Raw genomic sequence first — 19,082 nt, 5'->3', positions numbered from 1 at the left:
AAAATCAGAATATTCAGGTGATAACATTTTTAACACTGTTTTATACAATACTTTACATAGACGTTATCTGGTCGAATTCTCATTGTAATCCATATGAATTCTTATGTCTGTCTTCCACAGTAGGAAATTGCAGTTGAGAAGAGTCAAATAACCATTCCAAGATCACACAGCTAGTAAAGGGGGAACTCGCCTTTGAACTCCAGAGTCAACCTTTTCCAGTCGGCTATGGTGACTCAGTTTAGTAATAGTTAATTAGAAGTTCTAGAGAAGCACATGGAAAACAGTTTCCTCAGAACAGGTGGCCAGCCTGTCAGTGTTAGATTTATTCCATTGACCAACATTTACTGGTGCCTGGTTGAGTAAAAGATGAGTAAAACTAGATTCTGTCATCAAAGAGTTTGCTTGAAATTTACTTAGAATTTACTTGAAAATGTAGTACTTATTAACACAATCTTTCAGTATCTATATCAACAGTGCTAGTCTCGTATGACAAGGTGATCAATTTCTTGACAACAGCAGCAGCTAGCGCAGTCCTCCGTCAGGATTAGGTGTTCTGGGGGTCTTGGGTGGTTGATCTTGCTACCTTTCTTACCTTGGGCATTTAGTTTACATCTCATCTTCCTTCTTTGAGCAGTGAAATAAAATCTTAGTTCATTTTTTCAGTTCCATCATCCATTGGTTTGCTGAAACAGCACCTTTACATCATAATGTGAGGTTAAGAAAGTCAATTTGACCTCATTTTCCTCATACATAAAATATGTCATTTAGGAGTTCTTTTCTTTTGAACTTCTATTCATAGAAGAGGTTGTAAAATCCTATATCATAGTAATGGTGTCTAATACTGTTACTCTCATTGAAGGACTTTGTTCCATTAGATAATACTAACGATGATAGCTATGGTTTATTTAGCACTTAATATGTGTCATGCAATGCTCTAGAAAAACCCAAGAAGATAGGAAAAAAATTATGTTTTTGTGTGTCTCATTAGGAAAATTTATATATAAAGAAGCCCCAAGGTTATTTATTTATATAATTTATATATAATTTGTACATATATATAACCTTGGGACTTCTCTAAGAATTATTTCTCCCCACACCGTTATGTAACCACAGGACAAAATTTTAATTTATTTTTACAAGGTTGCTCTAAAACCAGAGTAGACTGACACATCTAACTCTTGTCTAGCATTTGGAGGGATGGAGACCCCAGGGTGGGCGACCAAGCAGCTTTTTTGGGCTGAGATGCAGACAAGCCAATTATAGAGTGTTTCTGGGAAAGTCATGGAGCCCATAGGTTAGTTTGCTCAGAGATTTTATCCCTTCCATTGATTGGGTAGAGCAGTGGACCCTCTGCCAGTGTTGGAGCTCCCATTCCCATCACTTTCCTCTGAAATGGAGCTTCCCAACCCCTTGTCTTCAAACTCTACTCTCGATGGAACTGATGTTTCTTAATATTGTAGACAAGTTTTCTCAAAGCACTATCCTTACGCTTTTAGCTAATGCATTTCCCCGCTATCTTAGGCTGCTCCAAGAGATGAGGATTTTTTTCTGATTAATGTGAATTACTTTTTACATTATATTTTTACATGCAATAATCTGTCCTCGTAAATGTTTCCACAGCACTCCTGAACCAGAGTTGGAGCATTAGCAAGGGGGTGGGGAGGGGCACCATTGATTTGAGGATTATCTTCAAATCTCTCTGTGCCACAGGATAAGAACATCTAGGTTATAGTTCTTTCTCTGCCACAAATTAATCTAAAAAAAATTGCATAGTTTTGAAATTCAAATACTGTCCATTCAAGTGTGTGGATTTATTGGGGTGTACTCCACATGTGTATTACTCATGGCCTCTCCCACTCTTTGGTGCTTTCTTTTCAGCAGTGGCCCTGCCCATTGACAATTCCAGTAAGGGAGAAGTAGCCAATGAATATGTGTTACTTACCTTTGGGGCAAAGGAACCTAATGGAATTTTAAAGAAAAATGAGGACAATGGCACACAGTAGGTGGAAGAGATGGTTTAAACCATTTAGATTTTCAGAATTTATCATAATATTTCTATCATAAAAAAGTGTACTCAAGCATTATAATGAACTCAAATTTCCTAATACAAATTGATATGTTATTGCCTTCATTGTGTCTAGTTTTAATCTGCTCATGTTTAACAAAAGTAAATAGAATAATGGAACAGTCATTACTGTTCAATCAGCAGGGCCAACTCAGCTGTCAATTATAAGGGTGCTGTCTCAGCCGACCCCATGGCTTAGCGGTTAAGTTCGCACGCTCTGCTACTGGCGGCCCAGGTTTGGATCCCGGCGCGCACCGATGAACCGCTTCTCTGGCCATGCTGAGGCCGTGTCCCACATACAGCAACTAAAAGGATGTGCAACTATGACATACAACTACCTACTGGGGCTTTGGGGGAAAAAACAGGACGAGGATCGGCAGTGGATGTTAGCTCAGAGCTGGTCTTCCTCAGCAAAAAGAGGAGGATTAGCATGGATGTTAGCTCAGGGCTGATCTTCCTCACACACACACACACAAAAAATAAGGGTGCTGTCTCGCCGACAACCCAAATACCCCTCATTTCCAGTTGGAAGCCTCCGTTCATCTGATTAAGGACTAATTTTTTTATTCTAAGGGGCAAATTCAGAGCAAGGTTTCCTCCAACTGAGTCGCGTTTGATGTGAATAGCTACACAGACGCCTGGCGAAGGCATAGAGCTCCTGGTGATAGCCTGGTTTAAGCCTCAGGCAAAGCCAGCCCTGCTTGGAACTTGCCACTTGCGTTAGACAGGAACAAGTCCTTTTATTGTTTAAGTCAGTTTTCTTTGCCCCATGAAGCAACTTAAATGATACAGAAGTATTATTACCAAAGCTACCACAGCTGCAGTCTAAGCAAAGGAAAAACTCAGAGCAGAGGTTTTCAAACTTCCTGAGTAAAAAAACGTATGCTCGTCACATTTGAGGAAATAAAGCAGTTGATAGATTTACATCTTTTTCTAGGTATATGTGATTTCCATTAGATAGTGAATAGTAAACACTTTTATAATAGCAGGTTAAAAATTAAAAGGAGACTGTACAAAAGAAATTAAAATATACCAACTGTTCTATAAACGCCAGGCATTATGCTGCAAACCTTATAACCTCTCTAAATAGGGATATTATTTCCATTTTACAGATGAGAGAAATGAAGCTCAAAGAAGTGATGTCACGTTCTGTAGTTCTGCCTATACTCGGTGACTTTGGTTACTATTTACCTCTCTCTGACGTCCCAAACTTATTCTCACACACACACACTGCTCCTGCTAGTCTGGCCCTGTGGCCTGGATGTAGTCCCAGTAAAGAGGCTCGCTGGGCGGAGGGAGACGCTGCACAGACAAGGTGCTAGAACTTCACCCCATCATCATCTTCTCCACATCAAAGCAGCATTTTCGAACACAGAGAATGTTGACAAACATTGGATATAAATCTTTGTCTCATATCAAAGAGGCCTGTCAGGAGTTACAGTTTAGTTAGCCTAAATATAAAACCTGTTTTAATGGGAACTATATGTTTTGTGTCTAATTAGCTCATTAATTTGCTATTCCTGCATAAAATTGACAAAACTCGCTAAGAGAAAAATTTAGAATGGAGGTATCTAACAGGAACGGAATTAAACTCTTGTGATTTAAAAACGAAGTGGTACAGCCTCTTTAACTCTGAATGCACCAGTCAGGAAAGACTAAGCTACGTACGCTGTGCTAACAACCATCCCAGATCTCAGTGGTTTACAACAGCAAACGTTTATTCTTATTCCCTCCTCAAGTCCATCACAATATTGCTGGACACTACACTCCCCTACTCCCCTCTGCGGGACCCAGGCTCGTGGAACCTCCACTTTCTAGGTCAGAGGGAGAAAGGACACAATCTCGTGCTAGTTCTGAAAGCTTCAGCACAGAAGTAAAATACTTCTCATCTGTTCACGTTTCATTGGCCGAGGCAACTCACATGGCCACACCTAACTTCAGAGGGGTGAGAAGTTCATCCTGGCCTGTGCCGGCGAGAAATGGAAACATCTGGTGAAGGGCATTAATGACTCTCTACAGAAAAAACCACCAGACTGTGAATCAAATAAACAGTTTGTAGTTCTATCATTTACTGCTATTGTGTTACCTAAACTTTCTGAACCTCAGTTTTCTTATCAGTAAAATGAGAATGGTAAATTATGATAATATCTACTTCAAAGACTTTGTAAATAACAAGATCACTAATGTAAAAAAAAACTATAGAAAGTTATACAAATTGAAAATGTATCACTGCTTTGAAAATGGTAAAATGGTGAAACAGTTGCAGTATAACACACACACACACAAAGCATTTGTGTGGGAGGCTTTTAGCACAGATGATACATATAAACCACCACTCACTTAATCCATGAAAAAGTTTATAGGCTCACAAAACTTGGAGGAGGTAGAGGAGCCTTCACTGATTGATTCAGTAGCTGAATGTTGGTACCAAGAACCTAGACTTTTTTCATCTCTCTGCTCTTCGATTCTGAATGGGAGATTCAACTTCAGGGTAAAGTGATTCCAGTCATCACGTCTGGACAGAAAAAATGTCCCAAGAAGAAAAGAGAGCTCATTTTCCTAAGATTTTTTTCCTTAGGAGAGAATAAAGTTTTCCCAAAAGCCCCCAGCAGCAAAATGAAACCACAACTCACCGCCAGAATTGGCTCACATGCCCATCCTAAGCCTTTAGACCTCTAGGGCCTTCCTGGATCTTGGTGAGGTGTCAGCTTTCCCTGTACCACTTGGCTGAGTGGGAAAGGGGTGGATACATGAACAAAATAAGAATTAGGAAGAAAGGGGAAAAGAGATGGTGGGTAGGAAGCCAATAGCTTAAATAAGAATCAAAACAGAATATGATTGATTTCTTCTTACCTAATTTTATTTTATTTTATTTATTTATTGTGTGTGTGAGGAAGATCAGCCCTGAGCTAACATCCATGGCAATCCTCCTCTTTTTGCTGAGGAAGACTGGCCCTGAGCTAACATCTATTGCCAATCCTCTTCCTTTTTTTCCCTTTTGCACCCCAAAGCCCCAGTAGATAGTTGTGTCATAGTTGCACATCCTTCTAGTTGCTGTATGTGGAACGCCGCCTCAGCATGACCTGACAAGCGGTGCGTCGGTGCACGCCCGGGATCCAAACCCCGGGCCACCAGCAGCAGAGTGCGCTCACTTAACTGCTAAGCCACGAGGCCGGCTCCCTCTTCTTACCTAATTTTAATATATTCAATCAATGTGGTAGAAGGAAGTGCAGAGACAATGAGACATTCAGCATTCTCCATGGAGATTTAAGATGTAATAGTACTAAGCGAGGAGGCATCATGACCTCTGTCCTCACTGCCAGGAGGCCTCATCTTCCAATAACTGGATATTTCCTAGCAAGAAACATCAGCTGAAGAGCAAGGAGAATCCCAATTTGGAACTGTGGCATATGTACCCCAGCAGCACAAGTTGATTCCTAATGTTCCTCTTTAAGAAATGATGATTTGTAGACTTCTCTCTCATTTATAAATGGAAGAAATGTTAGAATATTAAAATAACAAAAGCGAATAATAGCGTCTGTTGAGTGTCTACTATGTGTTAGGCATGATTCTAAGTGCTTTACATATATTGTCACTTTGCTGCCAACAACCTGCAATAAAAATGTTCTCATTTCTTCTTTACAGCTAAGGAAACCAGGCCTCAGAGAGATGACATATCTTGCCCAAGATTATTCAACTGGCAAAATCTGGAGTCTGGATTGGAACTGGAAGCCATTCAACATACTTTTACCACTACACAGTGGTTTCCAAGTTGCTGGACTTTTTTAAAATCCCACTGCTGAGATCACACCCCCTCGCAATTAAATTAGAAGGTTGGCGGCAGGAGGAGAGGAACCCAGGCATCAGTACTTTTTAAAGATCCCCAGGTGATTCTTATGTGGAGCAAAGTTTAGGAACCACCGCACTGTGTTATGTTGCTTCTTTAGGCAGGAACGCAAGCCAGAATTTTCTCTTCAAGGCCCAGAGCAGTGAATAATACCTTCCAGTGTACACTCTCACTCCTAATTGGTCCCCTAACTCCAGAGTGCTGCCTTGGGTTAACTACTGTTGCATTTCCCTTTCACCTCTCTCACATAGCCCACACTAAACATCGTACAGATGCAGAAGCAGTTTTGACTTTGTGGTGGTGTGTTTTCCCTAATTAGGAAAAAAATGGAGGAATAGTAGACTTCATTTTCTTCTTACAAGCTAATCATTCATGCTCAACTAGAATTTAGAGAACATTTAATTTCTGACATATTCTTGCTTTATAATTTTTTATTGTGAAACAATTTCAGACACAATAAAAAATGAAAGAAAAGTACGAAGAACTGCCATATCTTCTCTAGCTAGATTCTATAGCTGTCAACATTTTACCATAGTTGCTTTATTGTTTTATGCATATTTTTCCTGAACTATTTGAAAATAGATCGCAAATATGATGCCATTTTACCCCGACATATGTCAGCGTTTGTGTCCTAAGAACATGGTAGTCTCTTAGATAGGAATACAGTGTAATTATCAAAATCAAGAAATTAACACTGACACAAAGCTCTTATATAGTGATCAGACCTTATTCATATATATATATATATATATATATTTTAGCCAGTCGTGGTGGCCTGGTGGTTAAGATTTGGCACTCTCGCCGCCGTGGCCTGGGTTCATTCCCTGGTTAGGGAATCACACCACCCACCTGCCAGTTGTCGTACTGTGGCGGCTGCATGTTACTGTGATGCTGAAATCTATGCCACCAGTATTTCTAATACCAGCAGTCACCCATGGTGGGCAGGTTTCAACGGAGCTTCCAGACCAAGACGGACTAGGTAGAAGGACTTGGCCAGCCACTTCCAAAAAAGTTGGCCATGAAAAACCCAATGAATAGCAGCAGAGCATTGTCTGACACAGCTCCAGAAGGTGAGAGGATGGCACAGAAAGATCAGGCAGGATTCCACTCTGCTATACACATGGTCGCTAGAAGTTGGAATCAATTCTATGGCACTAACAACGATTCATATTTTTGCACTCATTTTTTATCTTGTTCTCCTTTATATTATTACATAATTTAAAGAATTTCCAAAAGGGGTTATGATGAAAGTTATAGATGAAGCATAGAAAACAAATAGTAAAGTGAGAGACCTTAATCCAACTATATTAATAGTTTCATTAAATGTTAAGGACTACATACTCCATTTAATAGGAAGAGCTTGCCAGAATGGATTAAAAAGAATATCTTAGCCCCATCTGCTGCCCACAAGAGATGTTTCTTAAAGATGATGTCTTGCCATGTTTTCTGGCTTCCATTCGTTTCTGATGAGCACAGGTCGTTCCGATATTTCCTCCCTTTTATGTTTCCCTCTATGTAATTAGTCATTTTTCTCTGGCTATTTTCAAATTTTTCTCTTTATTTTAGGCTTTCATCAGTTTGATTATGATAAGCCTAAGCATGATTTTCTTCATATTTATTCTGCTTGGGGTTTTCTGAGCTTTTAATATCTGTAAATTTATGTATTTCACCAAGTTTGAAAAAGTTGGGGCCGCTATTATTTCTCCAAATATTTTTCTTCCCCATTCTCTCCCTTTTCTCTTGAACTCCAATTAAATACATATTATACCTCTTGATATTGTACACAGCTTACTGAGGTTCTGTCCTTTTTTGTTTTGTTTTCATTCTTTTTGTCTCTCAGACCTTCAGATTGGATAATTTCTATTGATCTATCTTCTCTGTTCCCTGATTCTTTCTTCTGTCATCTCCAATCACCTGTTAAAAGCAGCTAGTGATTTTTTTTCTTATTTCAGATTTTGTATATTTCAGTTCTAAAATTTCTATTTGATTCTGTTTTGTAATTTCTATTTCTCTGATGAGATTTTCTATTTGTTCACTTATTAAAGGCATATTTTCCTTTATGTCTTTGAGCAAATTTATAATAGCTGCTTTAACATTTTGTCTGCTAATTCCATCATATGAATCATCTTGAGGTTACTCATTACTTTTCTCTTGATTATGAGTCATGTTTTCCTCTTTATTAAATATCTAGTAATTTTGAGTTGTGTCCTAGACATTTGAGTAATATAATGTGGAGATTCTGAATTCGGTTATGTTCCTTTGAAGAGGTGGTTGTTGTTATTGTTTTAATAGGCAGTTATTTTGGCTGTATTCGTACTCCATACTTTGTCTCTCTTGTCAGTGTAGGAAGTGAAATCTCATTCAGTTCCCTCTGCCTTAGCTGGGAGACTTGAATCTGCCTCACACCTGCATAGTTCAGAGGTTATCCAGAGATTTAGGCAGAGTATGCAGAATTGTCTTCTTCCTCTCTGTGACTCTCTCTCCTTTGCAAAACCTCCCTTCCCTCACTTTGCACTGATGTAGTAAACCTGAACTCTGCCTTCTGGTTCTTCAAGTGGGGTTTTAAATAAAGTTTAGATAGCCTCCTTTATTTGATTATAATTATTTAAAATTTTAATGCAAATGTTGGTCATTGTGGTGACTAATCGTTTTTCATGACTAATTTACTTTAACAGTGTTATTTAAAGTTATAATTTCCTTTAAATTAACATTTTCTGCCATTACATTCATATGCCTACCTACAATAGCAGTGAGAACATGCTATGAACACTTAACCACCCACACAAAAATTTTAAATCTAAGTTCTCTTGGAATACTGTTTTGATGAATTTCAGTGAGGGAGGTGAGATGATTTAAAACTTCACATTTTCTGTTATAGTCAAAGGCATAATTTCTCTGACACTTTTTTTCATTTTGAGTAAGAAATGACACTAGAATAATGTTTTTAAATAAAATTTTTCCATGTAATAACAATTTTTTTCTCTTCAATCTACCCAAACTGAAAAAGCTCAGAAACGTTTACTTACTTAACATGACTGGTAAGAAGTTGTAGTCATTACACCTCCCATCCATTCTCCTCCACATCGTGCTGGAAAAAAAAAAACACATCACTTTGCTTCAGAAAATCCGCTGTGTTCCTGTCTTTGTGTTGCATCAATTGTTGAGCCTTTGGACAGCTGAGCAAAGTATAGAATTTATCCAACCCAGCCTCTGCCTCCCAGACCTTGCTTCCTAAAGAGGAAAGTTCTTTTCAACATAGTAAAGAGGAAGATTATCTTTCTTACTTGTCAAGTGATCTACAAAATAGAATGTAGATGTTAACAGGGTTGGTCGGTGGAAGAACAGAAATCACATGTGCAAGTATTAGGCCTTGGTTTAAGTTGTACTGGTTGTCACGAAAGGCAGTGGTATTATAGATAGATAACTGTGCTAGAGCTAAGCGTAGGTACATTATCACAGAAACAAATATTTTATTTCATCTTATATAATCAAGACCTCAAATCATTATTTAATTCTTTAGCTATTACATGTTCAATTAATATTCAAACTTGAATTGAAAAATAACATTTAAAAATAATAGCTAGATAATACTGAATACATTTAAAACTAGATATTTAGAATAGTATAGTATTTAAAAGTCATTTGGCCCTATTATAAAATGGTATTTGTTAGGGGACTTGTTTTTTAAGTGAAAGTAGCTGTGAGTAGAAGTGAGAAGCCGAATAAAAGAGTGTTGTCTCCTTCTTTCATAAACTTCTTTCTTATTCCACCTCCAAGAAGTTTGTTGAGCGCATATTATGGACCAGGCACTGTGCTTAGCACAGCCTCTCAGCTCAGCAGGTCGTCACCCTGCTGGAACAGATCACTGTTGCCCAATCTTGCAATTGCTCAAGAGAAATCATTTGTATGAAGTCTGCCGATTTTGAAATGCTGACATCCCATTCAGAAGTGCTTAGGACGTTGTGAAGAGCACGTGAAACAGAGGGAAGGGAGCCTATGAGACTCATAGGCTGCTGGTTTGTGGCCTCTGAATTAAGGGATGACCCCCGTGACGACACAAGTGCTGCTGGGAGGATCCACAGGAGCTGTTGTCAGTCAGTGGCACCTCAGCGTGACTTGTTCTATGTGCCTTTTTCCCAGTACTAGCTGCTCTCAAAGTGGTTTTGACTAGGAATGATGTGAAGCATAGAGAAGTCCAGGCAGGGGACAGCAGGCCTGGCGGGGGACACCCCAAAAATGCAGCTGCAGAGTCAAAAGGAAGATTTTAGCAAGCAATATTGAGCACCTACTGTATGCAGTGCACTAAACTGGGCCCCTTAAATACAGAGACTAGTTGGAAATGGAATCTGGTGTTATGGAGCTTAAAGTTCACTAGGGGAGAGATAGATGTACACAAGTTATGGAAATGCATGGCAGCGTGGAGATGGATCACACAAGTCTTGAGGTCTCCATTAATTTATCATATAAATGTTTCCTGAAAGCATACAACATGCCTGGAACTTTGGAGACACCACAATAAACAAAACAGACATAGTCTCTGCACTCAAGGGATTCACAATCTAGCAGGGGAGCTTGTAATTTCTTATTCGTACAAATATGTTCTTACATGCAATTAGAATAAACACTACAACTTAACTATGGAGACTGTGTTGGTGAAAAGGGACACCTAACTCACTCAGGGGTAATCCTGAAAAAGTACAACTAAGCTGAGATCTGAAGAATAACGTGGAGTCTGGGGTGGTGGGGAGGCTAGCCAGACCAAGAGGGCAGGTAGTGTTCCAGGGATGGGGAGGGACTCAGAGAAGCCTCTGGGGCAGGCGAGATCTCTGTTTGAGAAACCAGAAGCTTAGAAGGATGGGGTTGTTGGGACATACGTAGTGAGGCCAGAGGAGCAAGCAGAGCTGAGAGTGGGCCGGACTTGTAGACCCTATTGTGATGTTGGACTTTATCCTAAGACCGTACGGCTGCTGTAGGATTTTAAGCAGGAGAAACGGGACATGCAGGCTGCAGTGTGACACATACATTGGGGAGGGCTGCCATGTAAGCAGAGACAAGGTAGGCGCTTTTGCAATAACCCAGTAAAAGTTATAGAGGATTTGGCTTACAGGCTATGGGTGGGGACAGTGGAAATGGAAGGAAGTGGTGGCTTTTGAGTAATGGAGTTGACTGGTCTTGCTATTGAATTGAATTTGAAAGAGAGGGAAGTGTCAAAGAAGATTCAGGATTCCAATGATCCATTTACCAAGGCAGGGAACACCTGAGGTGAAACAGGTTTGAGAGGATGGATGAAAGTTTCCATTTTGGACGAGTTGAGTTTCAGATATGAAATATGCAGGAGGATCGGGGGTCCGATTCTCAGAAGAGGGGGCTGGGCTGCCGTGGCTAACACAGAGGCCAAGGGAGGGATGCACTGGAATGAGCTAGTGGAGTGAGAAGAGGCCCAGAGCAGGTTCTCTGTGTGTCTGTGGCCCACTGCCCTCCTCCAGCTGCAAGTGCAGAAAACGTGTGTCACCGCAGAGCTCTCACTGTCCAGCAAGCACTCACATAAGGTTTATTTTATTTATTTATTTACTGTGGAAGATTGGCCCTGAGCTAACATCTGTTGCCAATCTTCCTCCTTTTTTTTCCATTTTTCTCCCCATTACCCTAGTAGATGGTCGTATGTCATAGTTGTGCATCCTTCTAGTTGCTCTATGTGGGATGCCACCTCAGCATGGCTTGATGAGCGGTGCGTAGGTCCACACCTGGGATCCAAACCTGCAAACCCCGGGCCACCAAAGTGGGAACTTAACCACCGGGCTGGCCACCAAGGTTTATTTTTATGAATACAACATAAAACCAAAAACATTCCCAGTCCTCATAATCTTCCATGACAGCATCTACCAAATCCAATTGACAGTCATAACCCCACACCTGATACATTGCCCTCCTTCAATACAGTGAAGTCCCCTCCTGATGGATGTGTCACAATGTACCCCCAAGTATACTGGGTGGTCATTTTATCCATGTGCGTGTATTTGTTTGATAAAATTTTTTAAAGCAGGGCTGGCCCCGTGGCTTAGTGGTTAAGTGCGTGTGCTCCGCTGCTGGCGGCCTGGGTTCACATCCCGGGTTCGCACCAACGCTACCGTTTCCCCGGCCATGCTGAGGCCGTGTCCCACGTACAGCAACTAGAATGATGTGCAGCTATGACATACAACTGTCTACTGAGGCTTTGGGGGAAAAAAAAAATAAATAAAATTCTTAAAAAAAAAAAAAAATTTTTTTAAAGCAAATACTTAAATTTCTCTATCTCCAATCTCACCGGTTAATTGGTCTCCTGGCTAATAACTGGGTAGGTTTCTCGCATCCCTCTGAATGTAACCAACCTGGAAAGTACTTCCTATCTGGCCCCCGAAGCACAGCAGGACCCAGGTAGCCACATGGCTCAGGGCTGGGTGGAAAATTCAGACCCACCAATGAGAGCTGGGGAGACCCTTCATGACCCTGAGAAGTAGAAAACAGCAGCTCTGGCCTCAGGCATCCCGGGGTTGGAATCTCCTAGTTTCAACGACCTCATTCGTCCTCCTACCCTTCTTGCCTGGTGGCAGCTGATTAATTAACTGAGACACTACAGGTCTCAGAGATTCTGCAGAAACGAAGATCAACAAATACATCTTATTGTTGAGTCACTTGGTAAAACTGATGTTCCATTGCTCAGAAATGGTTACAATATATTTTACAACCAGCTTTTGTTAATTGACTAATATGAACATCATTTTTCAAATAGAGATTGGCATCATAAACCTCTCGCACAGTTAGTCCTTGGGTACTCTGCCAAATACATCAGGTAGGTCCCGTGGAATCTGAAACATCACAAGATTCAATGTAATCTGGCGAGCACGGACTATGTTTAAATAGCAAAGAATACCAAACACCCGCCAATATTCAACAAACAGGACTTGAGGCTCTCCAGCATCAGAGAAGAAGTGGATCCTTACGGATACCTCAGGGAGGCTGAGGCCTCAGGTGGGTCCCATTTCTGTGACAAGAGTCGGGATAAGCCGGCCCCGGGGTCAGGCCATTTTAGACGTGGTGCGGCAAGTTTTAAAACCGACATTTCAAGAACGCACAAAGAGATGGAATGTGTTACACTTTGTTTTTATTTGGAATCATAAGAGAAACATTTTTAATAAACCCTTAACTTCTTCTCCATTAATGTTATTTAAATAGTGAATTCATAAAGATTGATTTGTTTACAGACACTCAACTGTAAGAAAATTACATTCTTTTGATTATTTGTTTACACCATCGAATCCAATCAAGCCAAACAAGATGGTTAACTAGAATGATTAATGAATGCAGCCTGAGCTGATGGCTTTAAATTTAGAATGTGTTACTGATGTCAGGGTTGATTAGTTCTCTATCTAAAACTGATGCTATTAAAAGCTTTGAGCAATTTAGATGTAGTCATTGAGTAAAATTCCAACGGGGTGAGAGAAATTCTATCAGGACAGATTCTGCTGTGGCAAATTTACATGTGCGCAGATGTTGGAGGGAGAGAGTGGGCCTTTACTGATGGGGCAGCAAGAAAGAACAGGATGCTGGAGGGGTGGTGTGTTGGCATCCATCACAGCAAAGGTAAAGAGGCTTGGAATAAAAAAATACTCATCTTTGCATCAGGAATCCCAAATGGCATAAGGATATGAATATTGATCATTTCCGTTTCAGAACTTTTCAAGAAGCAAGAAAAATAAATGAAGGGGAAACAAGAGGTTAATATGGTATCATGCTTTAGTAACTCCCCTGAAAATGAACCCACAGGGAAATCATGGTAGTCAGTGGTGGAGACCAAAGTTTTTATTAATAAGATAAAAGGAACGTGTGGTGAAAGCCAGGGTGACAAGGGTGTACTGACAGCCAGTGGGTGGAATGATCGTGTGTCGTGAGCACTTCAGGACCTAGAAAGCAAACTGGAGCAATTACGCCAATCAAATGGCAGGGGGAGAGTCCAATCAAAAAACTGTCCCTGTGCTGGGAGGGCAGAGTGAGTCCAGTCTAGGGACTACTGCAGCAGGACTTGAGGAAATCAAGTTGTTGAAGGTAGCTGGGACTTGAGAGAGACGTGAGACGGGGACATTAAACTGTTTCCAATGTCTGTATCTTTCAAATATTTTATTACTGGTCCAAATGTCCAAAGACATGTTAAAGAGGGAAAATATTATTTACTGGACTGAAATTCTCTGGATATTTAGATTCTATTCCTGTTCATGGGTGTGGGAGAGGGGATTTGTCGGTAGGTCAGATCTAAGCTGCAAGGTTCCTCTCATTGTTAATGCAGCTTAGCCATCTCTAGGAAAAAGGCAGCAAATAATTTGGATCCCTCTATGTAGTTCCACCTAACAAAAGAAGAAATAAAAAGAAACTGTTATTTCCATTCAAATGATGCAGGAAAAGTCTACAATTTAAACAGGAAGATTTGATGATATAAATTCAATCTCAAGAACGTAGCATGTCAGAAGGTTACAGATGTGGAGACCCTGAGGTTTGTGCTCCCCCAGGAATCCACTAACCTGTTGATTTTCTCATTCTGTGCGTGTTCTCCATCATCAACAGCACCCAGCGGGAGCATCATCACACTCTTTTGGATAACATCCTGGAATATATTGGCAATTGGTATGGTTGATCCATCCCGGATCATATCTGGCTCTGTCCCAAATACTGAAACACAGGAAAAGAAGGCATTGAATAAAATAATGACAAGACTACCCCCAGTAATATCCTCAAATGTAGTGTTTGCTTTATCTTTCTTTTTTCTTCTTTTTCTTCTTTTTTTTTTTACCATTAAATTTGGTGCCTGGGATAAGTAAGCTTCTTGATATCAGGCAATTTATATTCTAAAATAGTCAATACAGTCAAGAAGAAAACCGTGGTTGCCTTATTTAGTATTATCTGCTTTTAAAAAATATTTTTAAATAAAATTTTTATTTTAAACTAATTTTAGACTTACAGAAAAGTTGCACAAATAGTACAGAGAGAATTCTCCTGTATTTCTTGCTCTACTTTCCCTAATGTTAACATCTTATATAACTATTGTACAGCTTTCAAGAATAGGAAGTTAACATTGGAATACTATTATTGACTAGACTCAGACCTTATTTGAATTTCACTCTTTCTCTTCTGCTGTACCAGGATCCAATCCAGAACCCCACACTGCATTTTGTCATTACTCCTTAGTCTCCTCTTGCCTGTGACTGTTTCTCAGTCTTTTCTTGTCTTTCATGAACTTGACCCTCCTGAAGAGTACTGATCAGTTGTTTTGTAAAACATCCCTCAATTTGGGTTTGTCTGACGTCTTCTCATGATCAGAAGAGGTCATGTGTTTTTGGCCAGAGTACCACAAAAAGATGTACCTACCTACTTTTATGGTCGCTTCATGAATTAAATATTAGGAAAGTGGGACTTCAGTGTTTGGTGTTTCTTTTGTAACCAATATACAAATAAATAGCTGTACTCATCTATCACCTGAATGTTGCAGTGTTTGTACTCAACTTTCAAGGTATCCCATGAAGTAGTTTTAATGGATATCCTAGGGTCTAGAAAGAGATGAGTTCAAACCTTCTAGGCTAGAGGACAAGTTGCCAGAGATGGAGTGGGAATGAAAAATAAAACGAAGACACAAAAGAGAACATGCCACGTCTTCTGTATCCACAGATCAGGGTGTGAATGTGAATAAAGATAAGGTACAGTCATGCATTGCTTAACGACGGGATACGTTCTGAGAAATGCATCATTAGGTGAGATCCTTGTTGTGCAAACATCATAGAGTGTACTTACACAAACCTAGGTGGTACAGCCTACTACATACCTAGGTTCTATGGTACTAATCTTATGGGACCACCAATGTATATGCACTCCGTTGTTGACGAAAAAGTTGTTACATAACGCATGACTGTGCTTTGTCAGCAGAACTGGTTTAGCACACAAATAGACCAAAACATGCCTTATGAACTCCTGCATTTTCCTGTATTTCAGTTCTTTACTGTTGAACTTGACATTTCAATCACACATCTCTCTTCAGCCAGCATTCCATTTACCTTCCTAACTCTTCCTCTTTTCTTCACTCCCAAATTTTACTGATAAAATACTGCTACAATTGGGGGCAGTGGGGATGAATACATAGGGAAGTATGGCTCTAAGTCTTGGACTTGTCCTCTCATTTTTGATATATGTGTCCCTTGTACTGATAGAGATAGAGAACTAGTGCTCTAAGGAAGTCTGGGGGCCATTAAACCCAGACCTCTGTGACCGGAAAGAGCAAGTCCCCCCAGGGCAGCCCGGTGCCAGCTTGCTCACTCACTAAATTTTAGCTTCTTCATGTTTAACTCCAGAGCATTTCCTTTATTTTCAAGCAAGTTCAGCTGCGCTTTTAAAAGTTTTTATATGTTGGCCATCATTTCCATGAGTTTTGTAGCAGAAGGGTCAGGGGGTTTCCAAGTCCATCATTTTGCCCCAAATTCAGGTCTCCAGAACGTGGATTTGAACACCGGCTTTGCCACTTCTAGCTGGGTGCCCTTCAGCAAATTATTTAATCTCTTCACACCTTAATTTGTACACTGGGGAAGGCTGTTGGGAGGATTCATGAGATAGTGTGTAACAAGAGCCCTCAGCAACATCGTTTACCCTCAGTAATGCAGCGTGTATAAAAGGAGAGTCCATACGGAAGTTTTAAACGTGTCTGCTTTATCCACGGCCCCACCAGCCACCACCCCTTGATCCCAGTGTAAACTGGCAATTGAAATAGCATAAGTCTAACCTGTTTTGATGGCTCTTTTTGCTGCAAGATACTGATCATCTTTAATATTTGCGATCCATGGGTGTAGTCCTAGTGCCATAGAAACAGCCATCTGGTTGGAACTATTTCTTTTGGAAAATATGTATTCAAGATGCTGCTTCACCTAAAAGGTAACATTTTCAGTTGTAAGAGAAAATTTCAAGTTACTCTCTCATACAATGAATATATTCTAGCCTTTTATCAAGAAACTGATTGAAATTCCAACCTGACACATTCAAGCATTCTGATTTTACCTTAATTCTTCCAGAGGGAGGATAAGGAGTGAGCAGTCTCCAGGACTGAGAGCTTCACCCAGTGGGAGAAACACTTGCTGTCACTCCCCTCCTCTCCCTAGACCTTCCAATCCTCAGTCCAGCCCCCACCCCATCCTGATCACAATGTCTGACTGTTAATGCTGGGTTATTATGAATTTGGGTAATTCTGAAACCTTGAATGATATTATGAGTAATATGAATATGATGAATGTTGTGAAGTAATTATGAAACACAATGCAAGTAAAACTTCTCAATCTCAATATCCCTCTCTTTGGACTTATCAGCACCTTAATGAATATTTTGGGAACATTATGCATTTGGAAATTTCTGACAAGTGGGAGCAATTGCTGTGAAGGAAGCTCGTTGTCAGTGTCCTCCTTCCCCTGGGCTCCATTCCAGTTGCTACTGTGGAAACTGTCTCGAGAAAAACTCCATACTCTGAAATAGTCCTTCCATTCATTCCTTCAACAAACATTTATTGTACACATGTCATGTGGCAGGAACTGTTCTAGGTTCTGAGACATAGCTGTGAGCAAGATGAAGAAGGTCCTGCGCTTGGGGAAAGTGTAGGCTGTGAGAAAGAGGAACAGTCTATCCAGAAAGGGAGGGAGGGAGGAAAGATGGAAAGAAAAAAACGGAGGGATGGATAGAGGAGGGAGGGCCTTCTAGAATGTGATTAGTGCTAAGACAATAAAAGAGGACCATGGACGGAGAGGGTGGGAGGAGGTATGTCTTGAGCCCACTTATTCTGAGTCTACTTTCTGTTAAACTTGAGGGAAACTGATGATAGGTTGATACATTAGACGTACAACTCCTTCCAGATACGAACGTTTTCACTAAAATGGCTGCTTTCAGGGTGTTGATTTCAGACTTCATGGGCAAACTAATGATGGGGGCTGGGGATTTTCTGACTCAGTCCAGCCATAGGCAGTTAGCTTCTCCATCTGTGTGTAAAACCAATCTTGCCTTTATATCCACCATTTAATTTTTAAAAATTTCCCATCACTCCAACTCCAAATGGTTATTTATCTGACGACTGTAATTGCATATAATTGAGGAGATATTTTTACCGAACAAAAGTTATATTGGTTTCTTGACATTTGTTCCAGTCCCTTTTGTATTGGAAAAAAAATTATACGGCAGTGCGAACAGCTGAACTGCTCTCTGGCACGTGGCACGTGGTGCTCAGGAATGGTACTGCTGGGCAGAGGAGCAATGCACGTCTGTTACCTGCTTTTCCACCACAGACGTATTCATGTGAGGGACTAGACGGATTGAAAACTTTCCTATAACTCGGCCAGGTATGACTGTTTTAGCTCCAGGCTCATCAAACGCACCCTCAATCCCGTGAATAGAGAGAGATGGGTACCTCCATAGGTGCATTAGAATTTCCTCCTAAATTAAATAAAAGTATTTTATTATATGAAAGCACATTTAATTAAAGCTTAGTTGAATTATATTGCTTGTATCACCAATTTCTATACATCTGGGACACTGTTAATGACAAGTTAATTATCACCTCACTTAGATATGGCTGGACAAATAGTACAAGTGGACTTTTCCCTCAGGACACTAGATCCTCTGCTGCCTTCGCCTGTCCAAGCTGTTCCTATTGGCAAGGGCCCCTCATCACCGAGCTCTCAAGTTTGCAGTTAATAGATGGCAAAGGGGCCCTTTCAGAAACTTGGGTTCAATTATAAATTTCTATCCCAGTCATTGCAATGATAACTTGTGTGCTAAATGCATTTTATTTTTCGGAAGGCTTCAAAGAACTCTGCAGATGTTTGAGCCAGTTTTCTCTCTTGTTATGGCCACCATAGGGCTAGTCTGGGGAAGAGTTATACTTAATAATAAACTCCACCACTCTCTTCTGCATGATTCTCCCTCTCTTGGCTGTTCCCCCAGGAACCAGCCATAGCTACCAAACAGGTTAGCAGACGAGTGTTTTCAAAAGAAGGAGAAGGAGAAGGGAAAAGGGAAAAATCTAAATTTGCCATTCACAAACACTTTTGGCTCTGGGTCTACTTACTACACTGAGGCAGCGATGTAGCAATTTACAGATTAGCCCCTAAGGCTCTTGGT

The 19,082-nt window shown here is 40.4% G+C and overlaps 1 protein-coding gene across 1 annotated transcript in view; it reads right to left on the bottom strand.

Annotated features, from left to right (window-relative positions):
* Positions 1-14,223: 14,223 nt before the first annotated feature.
* CNDP1 (carnosine dipeptidase 1) overlaps positions 14,224-19,082 on the bottom strand; it is a 28,913-nt gene continuing 24,054 nt past the window's right edge. The window contains exons 8-11 of the mRNA XM_058557307.1: positions 18,222-18,395; positions 16,708-16,840; positions 14,465-14,612; positions 14,224-14,290 (exon numbers count right to left, since the gene is read on the bottom strand). Coding sequence (XP_058413290.1) covers positions 14,224-14,290; positions 14,465-14,612; positions 16,708-16,840; positions 18,222-18,395 — 522 coding nt within the window. The remainder of the gene's footprint in view (positions 14,291-14,464; positions 14,613-16,707; positions 16,841-18,221; positions 18,396-19,082) is intronic.

Source organism: Diceros bicornis, chromosome 16 (assembly GCF_020826845.1).
Source record: "Diceros bicornis minor isolate mBicDic1 chromosome 16, mDicBic1.mat.cur, whole genome shotgun sequence".
Classification (NCBI taxonomy): domain Eukaryota; kingdom Metazoa; phylum Chordata; class Mammalia; order Perissodactyla; family Rhinocerotidae; genus Diceros; species Diceros bicornis.
This window is presented reverse-complemented; position numbering and strand designations above follow the sequence as displayed.